Source organism: Hyperolius riggenbachi, chromosome 3 (assembly GCF_040937935.1).
Source record: "Hyperolius riggenbachi isolate aHypRig1 chromosome 3, aHypRig1.pri, whole genome shotgun sequence".
Lineage (NCBI taxonomy): Eukaryota > Metazoa > Chordata > Amphibia > Anura > Hyperoliidae > Hyperolius > Hyperolius riggenbachi.
In genome coordinates, this window is record NC_090648.1 from 428,326,400 (window position 1) to 428,351,664 (window position 25,265).

At 44.8% G+C, this 25,265-nt stretch overlaps 1 protein-coding gene across 5 annotated transcripts in view; it reads right to left on the minus strand.

Moving 5' to 3' along the window:
* ITPR2 (inositol 1,4,5-trisphosphate receptor type 2) overlaps nt 1–25,265 on the minus strand; it is a 467,841-nt gene that overhangs the window by 323,751 nt on the left and 118,825 nt on the right. For 4 of the 5 annotated variants that reach the window (XR_011030536.1, XM_068277593.1, XM_068277592.1 and 1 more), the window contains exon 10: nt 4,866–4,907. The exons of the other annotated variant lie outside the window; for it this stretch is intronic. Coding sequence is in view for 3 of the 4 variants with exons in the window: in XM_068277593.1 (XP_068133694.1) it covers nt 4,866–4,907 (42 nt within the window). In the remaining variant the exon portion in view is untranslated. The remainder of the gene's footprint in view (nt 1–4,865; nt 4,908–25,265) is intronic. 5 annotated transcript variants of the gene reach the window in all.

The following is a 25,265-nucleotide window of genomic DNA, read 5'->3' on the forward strand; positions in this document are numbered from 1 at the left end:
GACCCATCGCTGAACGGACGGGCTCTATGAGGATTCGGGAAGCCTCTGGACCACCAAGAGGCTTCCAACTACAGAGGTAAGTATCTACCTTCCACGCCCCCCCTCCCCCTTTTTGGTTTGCTGTATCGGACTCCAAACAGGAATCCACAGGAATCACTAGAAGTGCTGCAAATTTTAGGGACAGATAGTGACCTGGGCAGCTGTCATTAAAGTGGTATTATACTCGCAAAACTTAAATTTCAGTTACTACTCTTAGTTATACAATAGATAATTTATAGAAGCTTGCTTATCTCTAGTCATTGGCAAAGGCAAGAATCTTCCTGTGCCTTCACTCCGCCCCCCTCTTTTTCTTCTGAAGTGACTCAGCTGTTTGCAGTGCGATGTGTCTATTCAGCAGGGGGAGGGGGCAGAGTGAAGACACATGCAGAGAGCTTCAGAATGACCAGAGATAAGCAAGATTCTACTGCTCTCTGCAATGAAAATAAATGAAATTACACACAGGGAACATGTGGGAATGCTTTCAAATGTTCTTTTATGCAACAAAAAAAAAATGTTAGTTTTGAGAGTATAATCCCACTTTTAAAGTGGACCTGCACTCTTGCATAGGACAGAAGGAAAACATAGAGAAACACACCCTGTGTGTGTTTAGAGAGTTTAGCCTGTCTAATTCGCCTTCATCTGTGCCTAATCACCACCGTAATTTGATCTCTCAGCTGTGTCAGCTCAGGAATCCCCTCTGCCATGGGAGAGTAGCTAATCTGTAAACACAGGATGTTAACAATATGCCTTCTTCCATGAAAGTAGTAAGTAAACATACTTCAGATTTATTGCAGGATTTGTATGAGCTGTAATGCTGGGTACACACGGGAGACTTTTGTCTCTCTAGAGACAAGAGACTAGCAACAGTTCATCGCCAGGTCCCTCTGTGCTACAGCCGTACACACGGCGCACAGAGGGACGGAGATTCATGCAATAGCAGCTCTGTTCTACTGAGCACTATGAGATCTTGTTCGCACATGCCCAGTCCCAATGTGTGTGGGCAGAAGAGGGACGGAGATTCGGCGGAAGCTGTCGCCGAAGGTTCTTCCTCCCCCCCCCCCCCCCCCCGGAAGCTCCATACATTGTGTATGGAGTTGCTGTCGCTAGTCCGCATACACACGGCGGACTAGCGACAGTTGCGTTGAAGCTGCGGCGACAGCTGTTGCCGGCGATTGACCATGTCAATCGCCCGGCGACAGCTCAGACTAGAGATGGTTCATGGCGTGCGCGGCATACACACGGGGGATCTGTTGCTGCAACGTGCGCGTGCCACGTAGTTGCAGCGACAGTTGTAACCCGTGTGTATGTACCACTGCATAGAAATGTTTTTCTTTAAAGGTTATTGTGCGGTTGCATATTTTTTAGAGCGGAGAGGAAGTTATGAGTTCGGGTCCGCTTTAAGCATGGGATCTTTTTTTCTACAGAATGTTGAAAAGAAAATCTTTAAGAAAGAGGGAAAAACAAAAATAACAAACCCTTTAATTGATTTTGCTTTGCTGTATAATTGTTGCATGCCAGAAATGGATGGAATCCTGTGCAAGTGTGGAGTTGCTGCGATGGCCAAGCCCTCCGGAGAGCTATGAACGGAGCTCGCTGTCCTGCAGCCAGATGGGGACAGGCCATAGAGGGACAAAGAGGCTCTATACGAGGTGAGAGCACATAGCAGCCAACACCCCCCTGGTCATACTGGGAGCCGGCCTGAAAACGTGTCGCCACAGCAAGTAAAAATAGCCAGGAGCCATCCAACCTGCACATATTTCTGTATCAGAAGACAGTCATCATATAACCCAGCAAATAGCTCACTATTGCCAAATCTGCACATGCCAGCAAATTACTCGGCTGCAAATCACAACTTCACTGAAAGTGCATTTCCAGCCGCACAAATGAGACTGTCCAGCCTTCAGCCGAAATCCATCAGCACGCTATTATACGCAAAAGATTTACTCTCATCCTGCAACTGTCTGACCAAAAAGAAAATCTATTGAAATCGATGGATGCAAGCAATGAGAAGCAGTCTCAGAACTGGGACATACTGATAGCATTTTGCACTTTCTAGTGGTTCCAGGCCTCAAGCTGCTTACATTTGCATACAATATGTGCGTCATCGTGCATGAACTCAGATGTGCACCTCATTGGCCAGCCCTACACACAATATAGATATGGATTCATGCAAATCAAATTGGTAAGCAAATTTATGTAGCTTGAAAATGGACCTAGTGGATCCAGCCAAGGTGGAATTTGGTCCAGTTTTAAGTTTTAGGCCTTGGTCACACTATACGCATTGCTGTGCACATTTCGGCAATGTGTATAGTTTGCAACACGCATGAGCGGAAGAAGTGCATAGACTGCACTGTCTGATGTTCAGACTATGCTGCAATGTGCATGCATTTTTTGGCGCATCCCTGATGCCATTCACTGTAATGAAGGTGATCAGCAGTGCAAAGCACAACAGCGCAGATGGCGCATGATCGCGGGCGTTACATTCCGATCGCATGGCTATCTGCGCTGCCTAAAGTGAATGAGGCCTTATAAATTTGCATACAAAATTTGCAGAATTATGCATCAACTTGGAATTATTTGCAGCTCACTGACCAATCATCGATATGGATTATCATATGAAACAAGAATCCATCAGCATATGCCTACTTGGTGTATTACTAACCACTACGATACGCTAGACGTGACCTCAAACTAAAGCCTGGTATACACATTCAATATTGATTGGCCAATCACTGGTCAATTTTACCACTCCCATGCAGTATGTGGGCCAACAGATCTTGAATACTATGAGCAAATTGTTTAGGTAAGCTCTCATACTACATGAAAGACGTAAAATTGGACAGTCATTAGCCAATCAAAATCGGATGTGTGTATGTACCCTTAACTACAAACTGATCTCCTGACAGCTGACAAAACCCACATCCGCTGCCTGGAAAAAGCATGCAGCAGGACTTTCCAAGAATGTCTCATTTACAGTATATGTGACGCTGACAGTTATGAGGCGCCACACATTTTGTGCGATCCTCATGGCAACATGGAAGTTCACAGGCTTTCATGTTACCAATCGACTGGGATATGTGCAGGTTCAGGTTGGTGTTTTTTGGTGTTTTTTTTTTATTATTATTATTTTATTTATTTATTTTCTGGTTGGACTTGATGGATGGATGTCTTTTTTTAACCAAACTAACTATGTAACCATGTAACTATGTAATCACAGAACAGAAAGTGTTCCAGTAGGTTGCAGTGGAACGCGTTCAGGAATATTTTAACGCACGGTGCACATGATTTCCCATCAGGTCGTAACATGTTCTTGCAGTCGACATCCATTTTATAACAGCCTGCAGCGCATGCCGTGCATTGAGAAACATGCACAAAGTCATGTTTGTGCATGCGTTGTGAAGTGTGAATGAGCCCTAAATGGACCACAATAGGTGAAACTGAAAAAGATCAGCATGATTTGGCCTACAGGAGATTGCTGCAATCTGCAACCCATCCATCTATTTCCTACCCGCTTTCCAGTCCATACATAGAATCAAACAAACTTTATTATTCATAAAGAGCGCTTAACTGCACCAGAGATTTAACTTAAAGTGGACCCCCGCTGTATATTCCAAAGTGGAAAAAGAGCCAGAATGACACTATGACAGTTACCCCTCATTTTTTCCCAGTACAGCAATGGCTGACTTTCTTCATTAACCACTTGAGGACCACGGTGTTAAACCTCCCTAAAGACCAGGCCATTTTCTATAAACTGGGCCACTGCAGCTTTAAGGGTTCACTGCAGGGCCGCACAACTCAGCACACAAGTGATCCCAACTTTCCTCCTTACCAACAGAGCTCTCTGTTGGTGGGGTTTGATCGCTCCCCCAATTTTTGTTTTTTTATTTTACAAATATTTTTCTTGTTTATTTTTTAATAAAAATTCCTATTTGTTTAATAATTTTCCCTCCATCCCCCAGTCAGCCTATCACCGCCGATCTCTTCTGTTTCCCCCAGGGGGACAGCCGTGTAATCCGGCTGTCCCAAGTACAGCACTGCCTTAGATCGCAGCGCTGTACAGGTATATTAGACGGCGCTCTCCCTCTAGCCCCATAGAAGGCCGTTCACACCAATCGGTGTGGAGCAGGCCTGGGGCTGCCGCCGCATTCACACCAATTGGCGTGGAGCGGTGGGCAAGAAGTTAAGCAACAGGGAAGTAGTGTGGCAGGCCTGGAATGCAAATACTGTGGCTGGCCCTGTACTACTTCTCTCTTCCCCTCTCTTCTCGGAGACAGGCTGGTGGCACAGGTAGAAGCAAAGTACCTCTCAGGCCACATTATGAGGCACATCACACTCACAGATGACAATCTCTGAACAGTCTTTGCAAAAGCAGTTTTTTAAAAGGGGGTGTGGCCAACCAACAAAACCTGGACTTTATTTTTTTATGGCACAAGTGGTCCGTTTTTATGTTTTTTTCATGCTACTCTGTTATAACTTCTGCTGCCTGTGCTGATAATTGTGTTTTGGTACTTATCCGTTAGCCGGGCGCATCCGGCAGGTGGCGCTAATTACTATTCCCCCTCCAGGTCGACATGGATAGTAGGGAAAGATGTAACTCTGGTGGAGTTTTGTCGCCACCTAGAGGATGCGCCCGGCTAACGGATAAGTACCTGTGTTTTTTATTATTCCACCAGAAGTCCGCTTTAAGCCAAACTTCCCAAACACCTCATAGCCTCTACAATGATGGAAAATAAAAAAACATACAGAGGCCTTCTTTACAATGTACCCTTTCCTCCACACTCACAGGTACCCTTTGTGTCAGCATTTGCTTAAAAATGGGTACTTACTGTAACTCTGCCATCACTGACATCTCGATAATCTGGATTGATCTGGACAGAGACAAAAGATATCCCTTTAGTCATAATCGCACATATACAGATACACAGCAGGTGTGTGATTTATATAAACGATTATGCTGGCATTACTATGAGTTTATATACAGCAGAGATGCCCAATAAGATGCAAATATTTCTGGCTTGCATGCAAAATTGATGCAAATTATATGCATTTAGTAACTAGGCCAATCAAATGAACTTTCTTCTGATTTTGATTGGCCCAATTCCAAACTGCAAAAAACTGCATGAAATCTCTGTGCAAGTGAGGAAGATCAGCATCCTATTGGCCATCCGTAGCCATGACACATTTTTCACAGAATGCTTTGACAAGCCTTCTCACCAAACAGTATCATACAGTGATTTACTGTGTGTACTCTGTATGCTGGCACGTTAATCGATAAATACAATGTACATTTATATATTAGGCTGGCCATACATTTATCGAGTTATGTACAATCAGCAATACGATTGATGTCCATTTGATCAGGAAACGGGTCATCGATCTGTTGTTTGGTGAAACGTGCGCCATACAAGAAGCAAAGTCTGGCAGATTTTTAGCAGAAAATCAATCTAATATTGATCTATATACATTTCGATCACTTCAAACTTGTTAGACTGATGCCAAAGCATCTCTTCATAAACAAAAGAATCGATCTTACATCGATAGAAACTTGATAGAACACTTGCCGATTCCTGTACAATCCACTCATATTTTCTGACATGACCAAACAAAGTGTATTATCTGCCAGATATCAATTATATTTTATCGATCACTCAGCCAAAATCTCTTGATTTGTTACCAGAAATGGAATTGAAGGGTTAATCATACATACAAATGGAAAAGTGTATGACCAGCTTAATATTGAAGAGGGAGTCCCCTTGCTCTTATGCTATCTACAGACCATATAATTTTGTGTTAGATAGATGGTTCGATAGATCATTTCTGACATGTCGGATCTTATTTTCAATCATTTTTCTGATCGATTTCTCATAGAAGTGAATGGAAATAGATAAGATAACAGAATCGAATCGGAAATCGATAAGATGGAAAATCGACCGAAAAAACGCATCATATGTACCCAGCGTTAAAACGGTATTACTTATTTTCTGATATGGCTTAACAAGACACTGAAAGATCCTGCAGATGTGTACACAGAGATCCTGCAGGCGTGTACATAGAGATCCTGCAGATGTGTACATAGAGATCCAGCATATGTGTACACAGAGATCCTGCAGGCGTGTACATAGAGATCCTGCAGATGTGTACATAGAGATCCTGCAGATGTGTACATAGAGATCCTGCAGATGTGTACATAAAGATCCTGCAGATGTGTAGAGATCCTGCAGATGTGTGCATAGAGAGCTGTGCAGATGTGTATATAGAGATCCTGCAGATGTGTACATAGAGATCCTGCAGATGTGTACATAGAGATCCTGCAGATGTGTACATAAAGATCCTGCAGATGTGTAGAGATCCTGCAGATGTGTGCATAGAGATCTGTGCAGATGTGTACATAGAGATCCTGCAGATGTGTACATAGAGACCCTACAGATGTGTACATAGAGATCCTGCAGATGTGTACATAGAGATCCTGCAGATGTGTAAATAGAGACCCCGCAGATGTGTACATGGAGATCCAGCAGATGTGTACATAGAGATCCTGCAGACTTGTACATAGAGATCCTGCAGATGTGTGCATAGAGATCCTGCAGATGTGTACATAGAGATCCAGCAGATGTGTACACAGAGATCCAGCATATGTGTACACAGAGATCCTGCAGGCGTGTACATAGAGATCCTGCAGATGTGTACATAGAGATCCTGCAGATGTGTACATAGAGATCCTGCAGATGTGTACATAAAGATCCTGCAGATGTGTAGAGATCCTGCAGATGTGTGCATAGAGAGCTGTGCAGATGTGTATATAGAGATCCTGCAGATGTGTACATAGAGATCCTGCAGATGTGTACATAGAGATCCTGCAGATGTGTACATAAAGATCCTGCAGATGTGTAGAGATCCTGCAGATGTGTGCATAGAGATCTGTGCAGATGTGTACATAGAGATCCTGCAGATGTGTACATAGAGACCCTACAGATGTGTACATAGAGATCCTGCAGATGTGTACATAGAGATCCTGCAGATGTGTAAATAGAGACCCCGCAGATGTGTACATGGAGATCCAGCAAATGTGTACATAGAGATCCTGCAGACTTGTACATAGAGATCCTGCAGATGTGTGCATAGAGATCCTGCAGATGTGTACATAGAGATCCAGCAGATGTGTACACAGAGATCCAGCAGATGTGTACATAGAGATCCTTCAAATGTGTACATAGAGATCCTGCAGATGTGTACATAGAGCTCCTGCAGATGTGTACATAGAGACCCTGCAGATGTGTACATAGAGATCCTGCAGATGTGTACATAGAGATCCTGCAGATGTGTACATAGAGATCCTGCAGATGTGTACATAGAGATCCTGCAGATGTGTAAATAGAGACCCCGCAGATGTGTACATGGAGACCCTGCAGATGTGTACATAGCGATTCTGCAGATGTGTACATAGAGATCCTGCAGATGTGTAAATAGAGACCCCGCAGATGTGTACATGGAGATCCAGCAGATGTGTACATAGCGATTCTGCAGATGTGTACATAGAGATCCTGCAGATGTGTACATAGAGATCCTGCATTGTGTACATAGAGATCCTACATTTTTCTGATCGATTTCTCATAGAAGTGAATGGAAATAGATAAGATAACAGAATCGAATCGGAAATCGATAAGATGGAAAATCGACCGAAAAAACGCATCATATGTACCCAGCGTTAAAACAGTATTACTTATTTTCTGATATGGCTTAACAAGACACTGAAAGATCCTGCAGATGTGTACACAGAGATCCTGCAGGCGTGTACATAGAGATCCTGCAGATGTGTACATAGAGATCCAGCAGATGTGTACACAGAGATCCTGCAGGCGTGTACATAGAGATCCTGCAGATGTGTACATAGAGATCCTGCAGATGTGTACATAAAGATCCTGCAGATGTGTACATAGAGATCTGTGCAGATGTGTACATAGAGATCCTGCAGATGTGTACATAGAGACCCTACAGATGTGTACATAGAGATCCTGCAGATGTGTACATAGAGATCCTGCAGATGTGTAAATAGAGACCCCGCAGATGTGTACATGGAGATCCAGCAAATGTGTACATAGAGATCCTGCAGGCGTGTACATATAGATCCTGCAGATGTGTACATAGAGATTCTGCAGATGTGTACACAGAGATCCTGCAGATGTGTACACAGAGATCCTGCAGATGTACACATAGAGATTCTGCAGATGTGTACAGAGACCCTGCAGTTGTGTATATAGAGATCCTGCAGATGTGTACATAAAGAACCTGCAGATGTGCAGAGATCCTGCAGATGTGTACATAGAGATCCTGACGATGTGTACATAGAGATCCTGCAGATGTGTACATAGAGATCCTGACGATGTGTACATAGAGATCCTGCAGATGTGTACATAGAGATCCTGCAGATGTGTATATAGAGATCCTGCAGATGTGTACATAGAGATCCTTCAAATGTGTATATAGAGATCCTTCAAATGTGTACATAGAGATACTTCAAATGTGTACATAGAGATACTTCAAATGTGTACATAGAGATCCTGCAGATGTGTACATAGAGACCCTGCAGTTGTGTATATAGAGATCCTGCAGATGTGTACATAAAGATCCTGCAGATGTGTACATAAAGATCCTGCAGATGTGTAGAGATCCTGCAGATGTGTACATAGAGATCCTGCAGATGTGTACATAGAGATCCTTCAAATGTGTACATAGAGATCCTGCAGATGTGTACATAGAGAACCTGCAGATGTGTACATAGAGATCCTGCAGATGTGTACATAGAGATCCTGCAGATGTGCACACAGAGATCCTGCAGATGTGTACACAGAGATCCTGCAGATGTGTACACAGAGATCCTGCAGATGTACACAGAGATTCTGCAGATGTGTACAGAGACCCTGCAGTTGTGTATATAGAGATCCTGCAGATGTGTACATAAAGAACCTGCAGATGTGCAGAGATCCTGCAGATGTGTACATAGAGACCCTGCAGTTGTGTATATAGAGATCCTGCAGATGTGTACATAAAGATCCTGCAGATGTGTACATAGAGATCCAGCAAATGTGTACATAGAGATCCTGCAGATGTGTACATAGAGATCCTGCAGATGTGTACACAGAGATCCTGCAGATGTGTACACAGAGATCCTGCAGATGTGTACATAGAGATCCTGCAGATGTGTACATAGAGATCCTGCAGATGTGTACATAGAGATCCAGCAAATGTGTACATAGAGATCCTGCAGATGTGTACATAGAGATCCTGCAGATGTGTACATAGAGATCCTGCAGATGTGTACACAGAGATCCTGCAGATGTGTACACAGAGATCCTGCAGATGTACACATAGAGATTCTGCAGATGTGTACAGAGACCCTGCAGTTGTGTATATAGAGATCCTGCAGATGTGTACATAAAAAACCTGCAGATGTGCAGAGATCCTGCAGATGTAGAGATCCTGACGATGTGTACATAGAGATCCTGCAGATGTGTACATAGAGATCCTGCAGATGTGTATATAGAGATCCTGCAGATGTGTACATAGAGATCCTTCAAATGTGTACATAGAGATCCTTCAAATGTGTACATAGAGATACTTCAAATGTGTACATAGAGATACTTCAAATGTGTACATAGAGATCCTGCAGATGTGTACATAGAGATCCTGCAGATTTACACAGAGATTCTGCAGATGTGTACATAGAGATCCTGCAGATGTGTACATAGAGATCCTGCAGATGTGAACATAAAGATCCCGCAGATGTGTAGAGATCCTGCAGATGTGTACATAGAGGTACTGTAGATGTGTACATAGAGATCCTGCAGATGTGTACATAGAGATCCTGCAGATGTGTACATAGAGATCCTGCAGATGTGTACATAGAGATCCTGCAGATGTGTACATAGAGATCCAGCAAATGTGTACATAGAGATCCTGCAGATGTGTACATAGAGATCCTGCAGATGTGTACATAGAGATCCTGCAGATGTGTACACAGAGATCCTGCAGATGTGTACACAGAGATCCTGCAGATGTACACATAGAGATTCTGCAGATGTGTACAGAGACCCTGCAGTTGTGTATATAGAGATCCTGCAGATGTGTACATAAAAAACCTGCAGATGTGCAGAGATCCTGCAGATGTAGAGATCCTGACGATGTGTACATAGAGATCCTGCAGATGTGTACATAGAGATCCTGCAGATGTGTATATAGAGATCCTGCAGATGTGTACATAGAGATCCTTCAAATGTGTACATAGAGATCCTTCAAATGTGTACATAGAGATACTTCAAATGTGTACATAGAGATACTTCAAATGTGTACATAGAGATCCTGCAGATGTGTACATAGAGATCCTGCAGATGTACACAGAGATTCTGCAGATGTGTACATAGAGATCCTGCAGATGTGTACATAGAGATCCTGCAGATGTGAACATAAAGATCCTGCAGATGTGTAGAGATCCTGCAGATGTGTACATAGAGGTACTGTAGATGTGTACATAGAGATCCTGCAGATGTGTACATAGAGATCCTGCAGATGTGTACATAGAGATCCTGCAGATGTGTACATAGAGATCCTGCAGATGTGTACATAGAGATCCTGCAGATGGGTACATAGAGATCCCGCAGATGTGTACATAGAGCAGTGTTCTCCCCAGATTTTTTTTCCAGCCGGGTGGCATGAGATAGTAGCCGGGTGGCATGAAAAAGTAGCCGGGTGGGGCGATATGAGAATGCAGGGCCGATGCTTCTGTAAGCAATTTTGCTTACAACATAGGAGGAGGTGAGCCAATGACAGCCGGGTGCTCGCCAAAACTAGCCGGGTGGAGCACCCGGCTAAAAGAGCCTGGGGAGAACACTGTAGAGATCCCGCAGATGTGTACATAGAGATCCTGCAGATGTGTATATAGATGAAAAAATTATATACACGGCTGGGGCTCATGATGTGTTAGCCAGATAGATCAATTTATTATACTTCAATAACTATACAATTCGCTTAATTGCATGCAAAAATTAGCTACTTAAAAACCAATTTAAAATTATGCTGGAGGATCATAGAGTCACTTTTTCTATGTATTGCATGTGCAAGACCAGTAAAAACCTAATCTAGGCCGGCATGTCAAGCACATTCCCGCACATTCACATACAACCAGGGCGCCCACACATACTATAGTGGCCACAGTCCAGGATGATAGGGCTTAACCTGCAATAAAGCACCCCATAGGGGGCAAGCGAGTTCCACCTGCGTAGCAGCAATAACTGTGGGAGATCAAATATAAAGATGAAGGCTTCCGGACCTTGATAGCCACTGCTGTATGTATTGTACACTAACAGGGAAGATCAGCATGCACTTTTAATCTCACTACTTCTGTCGTGTGATCCAGTCTAGTGGGTACCCACGCTTCCGCAAGTGTCTGTTCCGCTCACTCGTCCAACAACCTTGGGGTATAAGTTCCATATATCATTGCCGGTATATCAAGCTCCCATCCAGCATGGAGGGGCCACGCTAACTCCCCAGTTCGTCCAGGACGGATACGGACCAGAGAGCGCTTCCGTGAGTTAGCCCGGTGTGTGGTCTGCAGGAGGAGGTACAGTGACGCACAGTCTCCGCCCATCGACGCGTTTCCCGCCCCTAAGTTGGGCGATTCGTCAGGATGTACATTGGGCCTCAGTAAGTCCATCTTTATACTGTTCATACTCCTCCCTCTTTAGTTACGTATTTCACAGCGTACATCCACAGCGCGCAACACAGTTCAGCAACTCATTTAAAGGGATATCCATTCTTTTAGCCCTCATAGTGAATGGACCACCCATCCAATGTCGTTCAATCAGATAGGTCACACACATATTGTGATAGTTCTCTTGACTATACTACGCTATACGGAATTAATAGCATTCTATCTGTAAGCTATTACTGTTAGGGAAAGGCAGGGGGGATATCAACAGAGGAATGGTTAACACCAAGGGGATATGTTATAGTAGATATCCATACATACAGCCTCCATGCATTCCTGCACTAGTCACTCCATCATTTACAATGACTATTACTTCGCATAATCACCTTTCAGGTGTATGCCACCTTATTTAGAAAGGGTTTTAGGTTGAACTCATTATTAAGGCCATAGGGAGATAAAGTCTGCAATTTAAAGATCCACATACTTTCCCTACAAAGGAGTTCATTCCTCCAGTCCCCACGTCTCACAGAAATCCCCAACTTGTAAATTCCCTTATAGACCGTACCCTGTAATCTCGATCCATGCTTTTCTGCATAGTGTTTTCCAAGTGTCGTATCTAGATTCCCATTTACGATGTTACACATGTGCTCAAGGATCCGTGACTTCAAGGCCCTCTCTGTCATCCCTATGTACATAAGACCACATGGACAGGTGATCATATATACTACATTCTGGGTATTACGTACATAGAGATCCTGCAGATGTGTATATAGAGATCCTGCAGATGTGTACATAAAGAACCTGCAGATGTGCAGAGATCCTGCAGATGTGTACATAGAGATCCTGACGATGTGTACATAGAGATCCTGCAGATGTGTACATAGAGATCCTGCAGATGTGTACATAGAGATCCTGCAGATGTGTACATAGAGATCCTTCACATGTGTACATAGAGATCCTTCAAATGTGTACATAGAGATACCTCAAATGTGTACATAGAGATACCTCAAATGTGTACATAGAGATCCTGCAGATGTGTACATAGAGACAATACCAATTAGGAAGGAAAAGTAAATAGTGGATGGTATGGACCACAAAAAACAATATTTATGAAATACTGTATAAATTTTATTAGTAGAAAAATGATAATTATATATTCATTAAAACTGCTCAAGCAAATAACCCTAATCACTAAACCTGCAGTCACAGCCTCAACTATCCCCTTAGATCAATAGACCACTCATCCATCCAATCAGGCACACCAAACATATGCGCATATTGATAAGACAAGGCCTTGTTAGTATCACCCTCCTAACTTATAGAAACTGTCTAATGCAGCAGAGTAGTCCAAGAGCCTGTATGATTGCACATCCAAGCAATGGGCCCGTGTTAGTATAGTTCCATGTTGTCCAGAGAGATCACAGGGAAGTTGCGTAAGCCATATAAAGAGGTGCAAAGCAGTAATGTAGTCCTTCCTCAAAGTCCCAGCATACTCCTATTCAAAGCAGCAATGTAACAAACACAGCATCAGCCAGATAAGCAAGCATGCACGCAGAGCGTGGATAGCAGTCTAGGCTTGCATGGATATGCACCACCTGAGTATACAGTTGCAGTTGCAATGCTCTGACCGGAAATGTACAAGCCAGTAGTAGGGACACGTTATTGACAAAGTCAGTGCTGTGACTTACCGCAAATTTGCTCACCCGCAAGCCCTCACGCTGTTAACATAGAGACCCTGCAGTTGTGTATATAGAGATCCTGCAGATGTGTACATAAAGATCCTGCAGATGTGTAGAGATCCTGCAGATATGTACATAGAGATCCTGCAGATGTGTATATAGAGATCCTTCAAATGTGTATATAGAGATCCTGCAGATGTGTACATAGAGAACCTGCAGATGTGTACATAGAGATCCAGCAAATGTGTACATAGAGATCCTGCAGATGTGTACATAGAGATCCTGCAGATGTGTACATAGAGATCCTGCAGATGTGTACACAGAGATCCTGCAGATGTGTACACAGAGATCCTGCAGATGTGTACACAGAGATCCTGCAGATGTGTACATAGAGAACCTGCAGATGTGTACATAGAGATCCAGCAAATGTGTACATAGAGATCCTGCATATGTGTACATAGAGATCCTGCAGATGTGTACACAGAGATCCTGCAGATGTGTACACAGAGATCCTGCAGATGTACACATAGAGATTCTGCAGATGTGTACAGAGACCCTGCAGTTGTGTATATAGAGATCCTGCAGATGTGTACATAAAGAACCTGCAGATGTGCAGAGATCCTGCAGATGTGTACATAGAGATCCTGCAGATGTGTACATAGAGATCCTGACGATGTGTACATAGAGATCCTGCAGATGTGTACATAGAGATCCTGCAAATGTGTACATAGAGATACTTCAAATGTGTACATAGAGATACTTCAAATGTGTACATAGAGATCCTGCAGATGTGTACATAGAGATTCTGCAGATGTGTACATAGAGACCCTGCAGTTGTGTATATAGAGATCCTGAAGATGTGTACATAGAGATCCTGCAGATGTGTACATAAAGATCCTGCAGATGTGTACATAAAGATCCTGCAGATGTGTAGAGATCCTGCAGATGTGTACATAGATATCCTTCAAATGTGTACATAGAGATCCTGCAGATGTGTACATATAGATCCTGCAGATGTGTAGATAGAGATCCTGCAGATGTGTACATAGAGATCCTTCAAATGTGTACATAGAGATCCTGCAGATGTGTACATAGAGATCCTTCAAATGTGTACATAGAGATCCTGCAGATGTGTACATAGAGATCCTGCAGATGTGAACATAAAGATCATGCAGATGTGTAGAGATCCTGCAGATGTGTACATAGAGGTACTGTAGATGTGTACATAGAGATCCTGCAGATGTGTACATAGAGATCCTGCAGATGTGTACATAGAGATCCTGCAGATGTGTACATAGAGATCCCGCAGATGTGTACATAGAGATCCCGCAGATGTATATATAGATACATACATTTAACTATTTTGGCAAGAGTTCCATTTTAAAAGTTAGCATACCAAGAACAATTTCAGAAAGGTTTTAAACATAGCTTGCATTAAAAGTTATAGCATTATCATCACTCTGCACACTGGATGATTCACTAGCGCTGCACAGAGAAGGCAGAAGCCTTGACAAAGTAAGACACAAAAGATACTTTCCAAACTGAACCTAGACAGCCTGAACATTTTCATTAAGTGGTTTTTCTCTGAATTGAATTGTTTAATTTTCCTGTTCAGAGGTGGATGCCGCCTGTATTACAAAACCAACTACATGATTTCCTGAGACAGCTGATTTCGGCAACTGCGTGCCTGGTTTGAGCGCCCAGAGTTTCCTGATTTCCAGGGTTTCCTGATTTCCAGGGTAATTGAGCACACTGCATGAAGATAAACGAGTAGTTTGGGTGTGACAGCCTGTAGACATCCTATATAATAATTTGCCTGTGTCTCTGCGTACCATGTCCCTGTGTCAGTGCTTTTGCGCTACTGCGCCGCACTGACAGCCATTGCGACAGGATGAAGACGGCCCAGGGGGCCGGGCGTAAGCTCGTGTGGCTGGCATGCATGCTGACATTCGGCGGTGACAGACCTAGAGCCCATTTTTAAACGGGCTTAGGTTGACTAGTCAGTTATAACTTTCTATGCCAGTCTCAGACATGCCCTTTGTTGGTGGCCACATGGTGATGATGTTTATCACATAACCGCTAGTCTCAGGGCCAGATTTATCAAAGCATTACCGACAGTTTTTTCTTAAATTGTTCTAACCAGCAGGTGGAACAGTTCTGCATGATAATAAGAATATTCCTAAATTCTACTTAAGGGCTCAGCCATACTATAAGCACTTTTCTGAGCGCTAGTGATTGATTAGCGCATTCTGAGTGCATTTTATAAATCACTCCTATTCACTTTCACTAAAATCGCAGTAAAAATAGCGGCGATTTTTCGCATAGGCAATCTTGCAATCGCAGCGATTTTTACCGCGATTTTAATGAAAGTGCTTGCTGCTGGGCACCGGTGAGGATGTTACCACATAACCTCCAATCTGTGACATACCCTTTGTTGATGACCACAGGGTGATAATGCCACCACATACAGTAACTATCTGACATGCCCCTTGCTGCTGGTCACAGGGTGATGATGTCACCACATAACTGCCAGTCTCAAACATGCCCTCTTGCTGCTGGTCACAACTGCCAGTCTCAGACATGACCCTTGCTGCTGGGTAAAGGGTGATGATGTCACGATATAACTACCAATCTGACCTGCCCTTTGCTGCTGGCCAAAGGGTGATGATGTCACCACACATCCTCCATTCTCAGACATGCCCCTTGCTGCTGGCCACAGGGTGATGATGTCACCACATAACTGCCAGTCTTAGAAATGCCTCTTGCTGCTGGCCACAGAGTGATGATGTCATCACATACCCAACAGTCTCAGTCATGGCGCTTGCTATTGGGCACGAGTGGTGATGTCACCACATAACCTCCAATCTCAGACATGTCCCTTGCTGCTGGGCACAGGGTGATGATGTCACCACAAAACTAACATGCCCCTTGCTGCTGGTCACAGAGTGATGATTTCACCACATAACTGCCAGTCTTAGAAATGCCTCTTGCTGCTGGCCACAGGGTGATGATGTCACTCCATAACCCCCAGTCTCAGACATGCCCCTTGCTGCTGGACACAAGGTGATTATGTCGCCACATAATAATCTGGCATGGCCCTTACTGCTGGACACGAGTGATGATGTCACCATATAACCTCCAATCTCAGACATGCCTCTTTGCTGTTGGTCACAAGGTGATGATGTCATCACATGCCTGCCTGTCACAGTCATGGCGCTTGCTGTTGAGCATGGGGGGTGATGTTACTACATAGCCTCCAATCTCAGACATGTCTCTTGCTGCAAGGCACAGGGTGACGAGGTTACTACTTAACCTCACCCTCTCCACCTGCCAGACAGGTGTACTTATTACTGTATCATAGGGCACAGAACCATTCTGAGGGTATTGAGGCTTTTTCTGAAGGGCCACAAATGGCTCCTAAAACTTATCAAGGAGCCATCTTCCCTACTGATGTGGGGAAAGTACAGCTGGAAAAAAACATCCTAGCAGGTTTTTTTAAGGGTTGTTGGCATCCTGGGGTCAAGCCAGAATCAGTATTATATTTAACGTGGTGTTATAAGAAGCCTACTGGGAACTGTCAGCTGGACACTTCTTATTTACAAGCACAGGTCTCTATAAATAATGTTGCCATCTAACAAGTGGAAGATTTAGCGCAGGTCGAGCGATTTTGGCAGGAGGCAGGTTATTGTCTGGCAAGCACTGCCATCTAGTGGGCAACATACTCAACCCTTCTGCACAATATGTACAAAATGGCTTTTCAAGGAAGTGTCATTAATTACATTTACAGACAGATATGCACGCGCTGGGCCATGTTTACTAAGGGCTAGAGAGATCATTACAGAACACTAGAAAACATTGTTGATAAAGCAAATCTGGACAGGATATCTTTATAGTAGCCTGATGCTGTGGCAATGCGCTGCCACCGTTTCCTAAGACCATAGTCAGGGTTGTCGAAAGACTATGAATTAGCACCCGTGTGACTGCATTCATGTGTTGTAAGAACTTTTTTCCCCCCTTCTTTAAATAAATCCAGTCTGATCCCACTCTGGCGCAGAGGACTTATCACATGCCCTTATCTGGAACAGTTTACATAAAGCTACATACATTTTCCTAACCTGTTGCCAAAAATGATCTTTAGGCTAGGCTCAAAATGGTGTGCTGCAATTAAAAACGAGCTCTAGGTCTGTGTTTAAAGCCCGCCTCCCTCCCCTCCCCTTACTTCCCTCTCATCCTACCATGACCGCCGCACAGTCACCATGCATGCGCTTGCGTGCCCGCCGCGCGTGCGCCCCTTCTGGCCCCGTCCTTCCTCAGCTCTCCTCAGTCTCTGCGTCCCACCTTGCACATGCGCAGTAGTGCAAAATAGGGGACACACACACACAGGAAGTGCAGGGATGGGACGCAGAGACAAAGGGGTTTTATTATAGAGGATGGCGTGTGGCTTCCTAACACATTGCATGCAGTGCGTTACCACAAAACACGCACATTCACAGTAACAGTGAAACATACTTTTCATCGACTATGTTTACAAACAAACAACAATAAACAAACAAACACAGACCACTTATATCGCGCTTTTCTCCTGGCGGACTCAAAGCGCCAGAGCTGCAGCCACTAGGACGCGCTCTATAGGCAGTAGCAGTGTTAGGGAGACTTGCCAAAGGTGTCCTACTGAATAGGTGCTGGCTTAGTCAACAGGCAGAGCCGAGATTCGAACCCTGGTCTCCTGTGTCAGAGGCAGAGCCCTTAACCATTACTCCATTCAGCCACGCTAAAGAAAGTAAAGAGCCTGCCATGACCCGGATCTGAACCGGGGTTGTATGTGGTGCCACTTTCCAGCTCCGTTGCGTTCCTGATGTTACAGGGAACACAATGCATCTCACACTTTCAACTTGGCCTTATAGATCCTGTCACATGCCAGTTGTGTAGCAGCAGGACCAAGTAGGCGCACAAACAGTACCGTACATGCACAGTATCTCGTGGCTGGTTGCGTCAGCAAGCTTTCAGAGGGGCAAAATGGAGAGGTACCAGCAATATTTTGTGGGGCAGGAAGAAGCCCCAGGTAAAAAAAAACAACTCATTTTCTTTCTCCCACTTATGGTATACTGTACTTTAAATTAAGGATTCGATCTGAACTGAATCCGAATTTTAGGAATCAATCCTTAATTTATGGATTTCATAAAGTAAATTGCTAAGTGAATCATTATTAAAGGACAACTACAGTGAAAAAAGTAAGGAGTTACCATCTGATAGATATGACAGGTTTTGGACTAGTGCATCTCCTCATAAAAGGATTTTCATCCCAGACTGCGCTGAGACCCATACCGCACCACCAAAGACAGGCCTTCGGGAATTAGTGTTAGAACGCAGTAATCCCCGTCTGGCAGCCGGGCAAGCAGGAGGTGACACTCACTTCCTGTTGTCCAATCGATGACAGCGTAAGCGTATTGCTAAAAGACATACTTTTGCACATCTGCGTCACGAAAAACTGCGGCGGGTCGATGTAAAGCACACCAGTCGACATAGACTTGCATGACTTCCGGTCCGCCGCAGGTCGCCCCAGGAGCCGCATGGAAAGGTAGGCATGCGCTCGTGTTAGATAGGGCACTTCCGGGACACCGCGGGTAGTATGAACTACCCCATAGACTTTCATTGCCCTGCGGTCTAGTGCAGTAAAAATACGGCACCGCCACAGTGTGAAAGGGCCCTCAGGGTTTTCTTTGTTTCAAAAGCATTTCCTAAATGCAGTTGCCAAGTCCAACTGCAAAATTAGTGTGCAAAGTGGTAGGGAGGCTGGTATCTTACTATTTTGGCAGTTGGGAAACACTTAGGGCCCGTTTCCAATATAAAAATGATGTGAATGCGGCTACCTCGCCGCATCGCACCACTTCCACTTGCCTTCGCGTCACTTCTACATCTTCCGATGCGGATGTGAATCACACCGCATGTAATGGAAACGGCCCTTAAACACTTAAAAACAAAGAAAAACTGAGAATCCCCCATGAGAAGAAAGACTAGTCCAAAACCTGTTGGTTCTGTCAGATTTTAACTGCTTACTTTTTTGGCTATAGTGGTGCTTTAAAATGAGGAGATAAGCTTAGTGAATTGTGGCCATAGATTGAGCAGTAGAGACTGAGGAAACAATTTGCACCACTCAAGCATAACCAGATTTCAGATAAAAATCTAACCAAAAATTGACCAGACCGATGTTCCTGCTAGCTTTATGCCACTTAACACACTACAAAATGTTGTGGTTTTTGACCCTACACCGTTCTTGCTGGGTCACATCTGATGTCTCTTAATCAGAAAACTAAACAATTAGAGGCTTATCGATCACCAAGATGGAGGTCAACAGATCCCTAGCAGATTTAACCAAATCAACTCCATATATGGAATGTTTATGGATATTGTATTGGCACATATTTACTTATGAAGTAAATTGTATGCTTAGTAAACATGGAGATTATAAAGGGGCAATGTGCTCTGCAAAAAGGGCTGCCTCCACTATTTTATGGTGGTACCTCTCAATCTTCGTCACTCTGTATCCACTTTGTTGTCCCATCTATATGGGCATTACTTATCTGTGTATCATCTGTATTGCCTTTGCTTGAACATGAGTACGTTTGTTTATTGGGGAGAGACATTCCTTAATGCACTGCTCTCTTTCTTTCCATTCCATGAAAGGGAATTACAGAGATCTACATAAGCTCAGATCAATCTCATCTGAAGTGAATGTTAGTCTGCAGCATGTGATAAGTACAGCGTGTGTGCTATCACAAGCCTGTTCCCATCACCCAGGGGCACTAACCATGGTGTGACACCCTGGTGCCTGATCGACACCCCCCCCCCCCCCCCCCCCCCCCAAGCACGGTTAGGGCAGTTTGGTGAGAACATGGCGAAGCAGAACTCTGGTTCCTGCAGCAGTACATTCCAACACTAGACACAGACAAGACACAGAACATATTGCGCTTTTCTCCTGGCGGACTCGAAGCCTCCGAGCTGCAGCCACTAGGGCACGTTCTATAGGCAGTAGCAGTGTTAGGGAGTCTTGCCCAACGTCTCCTACTGAGTAGGTGCTGGCTTACTGAACAGGCCACTGTCACTAGAGGCGGGCGGTGAGAGGAGGAGAGAGATGATTGCCATGGGTGAGGGGACCACAAAATTCAGCAGCTGCTGATCTCTGCAAGGGGGTTGTTGGGAGTAACCACTGGACTTCCAGTGATAAGGGGGATACCACTAGACCACCAGGGAATTATTAAAGGGAAAAAGGGATACCACTATACAATCAGGGGCTAAAGGAAGGGGGTACCACTAGACTACCAGTTTAAGAGGGGAATTGGGAGGGGAGTGGGGTGTTACACAAGACTACCTGAGAATATTTAAAGGGGAATGGACATCGCCATTAAACTACCAGAGAATCATTAAAGGAAACCTAAACCAAAAAAAAAAAAAAAAAAAAAATGAGTTTCACTTACCTGGCGCTTCTACCAGCCCCCTGCAGCCATCCTGTGCCCTCGTAGTCACTCACTACTGCTCCGATCTCCCGCCGCCAGCTAGTTTCGTTTTTGCCGACCTCGGGGTCGGTGGGCCGCCACACGTACGTTTGCACGGATTCCTGCTGGTGCAGAAAGCTATCGCTGACATGAGCACAAACATTTTTACGTATTGGAGGTGCAACACGTACATTCTTACGGGTTGTACCTCCAACGTGTAAAAATGATTGTGTTAATGTCCACGATGACTTCATGCACCAGCGGGAATGCGTGCAAATGTACTAGCTGGTGGCGGGGGATCGGAGCAGCAGTGAGTGACTACGAGGGCACAGGATGGCTGCATGGAGCTGGTAGAAGCCCCAGGTAAGTGAAACTCATTTTTTTTTGGGTTTCCTTTAAAGGGATAGGGGGTACCACTAGACTCCCAGGGAATTATTAAAGGGGAAGGGTGATACCCTTAGACTACCAGGGAATTATAAAAGGTAAAGTGAGTACCACTAGACTATGAGGGAATGCTTTAAAGGGTCCCCCGCAGGCATCCTGTGTTGGCGCAGCCACTCACCGATGCTCCGGCCCCGCCTCCAGTTCACTTCTAGAATTTCTGACTTTAAAGTCAGAAAACCACTGAGCCTGCGTTGCCATGTCCTCACTCCCGCTGATGTCACCAGGAGTGTACACAGACCATACTGGGCCTGCGCTGTGCGCTCTTGGTGACATCAGCGGGATCGAGGACACGGCAACGCAGGCGCAGTGGATTTCGGAACTTTAAAGTCAGAGATTCCAGAAGTGAACTGGAGGCGGGGCCGGAGCATCGGTGAGTGGCTGCGCCAACACAGGATGTCTGCGGGGGACCATTAGAAGCCCCGGGTAAGTTCAACTCATTTTCCCCCGACCCCCTACAGTATCCCTTTAAGGGGAGGTGGGTACCACAACACTACCAGGGAATCCTTAAAGGGGAAGGAGAGGCACCACTACACTACCAGGGAATCCCTCAAAGGGGAAGGAGGAAGGACCATTAGACTATCAGAGAAAGCTATTGAGGGTGAGGGGACATTAGACTACAAGGGAGAGAAAAAAGGGGGCCCTCTAGACTACCAAGTACGGTAATGCCATAAAGGGGGAGGGGGATCACTAGACCACAAGGGCCTACCTTGTGGAAAGAGGGACCCGCTAGACTACAAGGGAAAAATATATGAAGGGGAGGGGACCACTAGACCCCAGGGAAAACTCCCCTAGGCTCTGTGAAAGATATAAATAAGTGGGAAATGAGGTGGAACCACTAGTTCACAAGGCCATCTGCAGAGCAGCGCAGTGAAAGGCTGCAGAATGAAAAACAGGAAGTGGAGCCATGGTGACACAAGTATGTGCACGGTGCGTTGCTCTCATTAAAGGGAGGGAAGGTGCGGGGGTCACAGAGGCAGGCCATACATAAAGTGGTGGGGAGGGGCAGGGTTTTTTAAACTAATTACACCTCTGGCTGGCTCTTTTTGTGAATGGTCTCCTATTAAATGGTAAACGCCTAAAGGCCGTGACTGGGTCATAATGTAAAATAGTGGGGGTTGCTCACAGGTTATAGAACTAGGAGGTTTGTGATTTCAGTCTAATGCAGGCAGCAGTGATAGGCTTTTTCTAATTTTATAAACTAAGCAGTTCTGGGATGCATCTTACAAATACACAATTCTTGCTATGGATGCTGCATGCAACTGAAATCACATGACCTCTAATTCACACACCTCTCAGGAACCTTTACTATGATCTTATATGACCCAGCTGCGGGTAGAAAGCCCTAACCCCATAATAGCAGACAATTGTACCGTAATAAATCCATCCCAGGTTTGCTGGATCACTCATATGATATCTTAGTTATTCAAGCATCTGGCAGAGATCTAACAAAGCAAACGTGTGAGGTTTGGCAAATGTAGATACTAACCTTGGGAGGGGGAAGCATCTGGATCATACAGAGATTTCCCCTATCCTCATATGTCAGCCCGTTTCAGTGCTTGGACCCCAAAAAAGCGCCATCAGGTCCATGCTACTGACTCTGTAGGATCCAGAGGCTTCCCACTACCGAGGTAAGTACCCCCTAACCCCCTAGGGGCGCTTATTTTGCTTCAGGTTCCCTTTTAGCTCTACATAAAGACATAACTAAACCAGTAATAGATGTATTTGCTTTCATCAAGAAAATATTACTACATGTATTCTGCATTTCCACCAATAGAGGGAGAGAAAGGACTAAGGAAAAGAGAGTATCTTTAAACTACAAAGTACAACACTGCTGGGTAATCGCATAGGACTGTTTTCCTTCGCCTGAAATGCAACAATTATAAAGGATCACTCTGAAACGGTGGGTGGAGCTATGTTAACCATTCATTTTGGCTAGGTGAGAAGGCTATATTGCACACTGCAGCATATTCAGTTTAGAGGGGGTTTCCCTTTACTTTAGTTGATTAATGCTGCGTAAACCGGTCAAAATTCTGGATTTCTTTAATGGGGTTCTGGAAGGTCTCTCCTGTGGAAGTACTGTATATACTGGTGTATAAGCCTAATTTTTCAGCACAAAAAAATGTGCTGAAAAGTTACCCCCTCTGCTTATATGCAGGTTAGTGGAGCAGAACAAATGGTGGAGCAGGTTTTATTATTGGCAGGGGAGCTTAACCTCCCCGGCGTTCTATTGAGATCGCCAGGGAGGCTGCGGGAGGGTTTTTTTTTAATAAAAAAAAAAATATTTCATGCAGCCAACTGAAAGTTGGCTGCATGAAAGCCCACTAGAGGGCGCTCCGGAGGCGTTCTTCCGATCGCCTCCGGCGCCCAGAATAAACAAGGAAGGCCGCAATGAGCGGCCTTCCTTGTTTTGCTTAGATCGTCGCCATAGCGACGAGCGGAGTGACGTCATGGACGTCAGCCGACGTCCCGACGTCAGCCGCCTCCGATCCAGCCCTTAGCGCTGGCCGGAACTTTTTGTTCCGGCTACGCTGGGCTCAGGCGGCTGGGGGGACCCTCTTTCGCCGCTGCTCGCGGCGGATCGCCGCAGAGCGGCGGCGATCAGGCAGCACACGCGGCTGGCAAAGTGCCGGCTGCGTGTGCTGCACTTTATTTGAAGAAAATCGGCCCAGCAGGGCCTGAGCGGCAGCCTCCGGCGGTGATGGACGAGCTGAGCTCGTCCATACCGCTCAGGAGGTTAAGGATTGTGCACCAGTGATCCTGCTCTTACCAGCTGGCTCCCTGCTGTGTCTGTACCCCCCATATCCTGCACTATGGTGTGCAGAGTGCGCTGCTCAAGACTACCAGTGTCCCCTGGCTTGTGAATCTGAATGTGCAAACAATGCATCAGTGGTGCAATGATCAGGATTATTCCTGTGTGGCAATTGCTGTCTCTCATATCTATGGTGTCTTAAGACACAGCTGTATCATCCTCAGGGCACATCTGGCTATGGGGGGGGGGCTGACTTGCACTGGGGGCACATCAGGCTGGATGGAGCTATACTGGATAGGGGGCTTATACGTGAGTCAATCACTTTTTCCAGGTTTCCAAGGAAAAAGTGGGTACCTCGGCTTATATGCGAGAATATACGGTAAGTCTGCAGTGTGAGATCAACTTAGAGCAAGAACAACAACAGGTAAAGAAAAGCAACATATTCCTAACTGAATTAATTCCCAAAAAACAATCTCTTTATTTCAGCAGCCAGCATTAATAAAATCTATTGACTTGAAGTGGCTGCCTTAATGTGGCCATACACTTGTAGATTTGCAGCAGATCTGACCATCAGATAGATTTCAGAATGAAATCTATTGAAAAGCTACTGAAAATCGATCTAAATGCATTATTGCACCATTAGATCCACTGCAACTCTATGGGCCATCGATCTGCTGTCAGCAGCAGATCGACCTATACTGACACCCCTGGCCTAGATCAATGGCACCTATTCTTAAAGTGTACCTGAACTCAGAATATCCTCTCTGCTCTAAGGGCCTGTTTCCACTACACGCAGATTCTGCATGCAGAAAACTGACTCCAATGAATGCCTATGGGAAATCTGCATCAGAAAAATTGCGTTCAGTGGAAACAGGCCCTAAAAGATACACAACAGCATAATAACATTTAATCAAAGAACATTTATTTGATACAGCTGATACAAATCCTGAAATAAATCGGCACTATTTCTACTTCATGATTAAATGGAAAACAGACATATTGTTTACAGCCTGTGCTTTCAAATGGGCTTATCTGCTTATCTTCCATAGACAGTCATGTGACACAGGGGAGGGGTCAAATTACAACTAGTGATTAGACACAAATGAGGGGGAATTAGACAGGCTAAACTCTCTAAATACATGCAAGCAGCATTTCTCTAG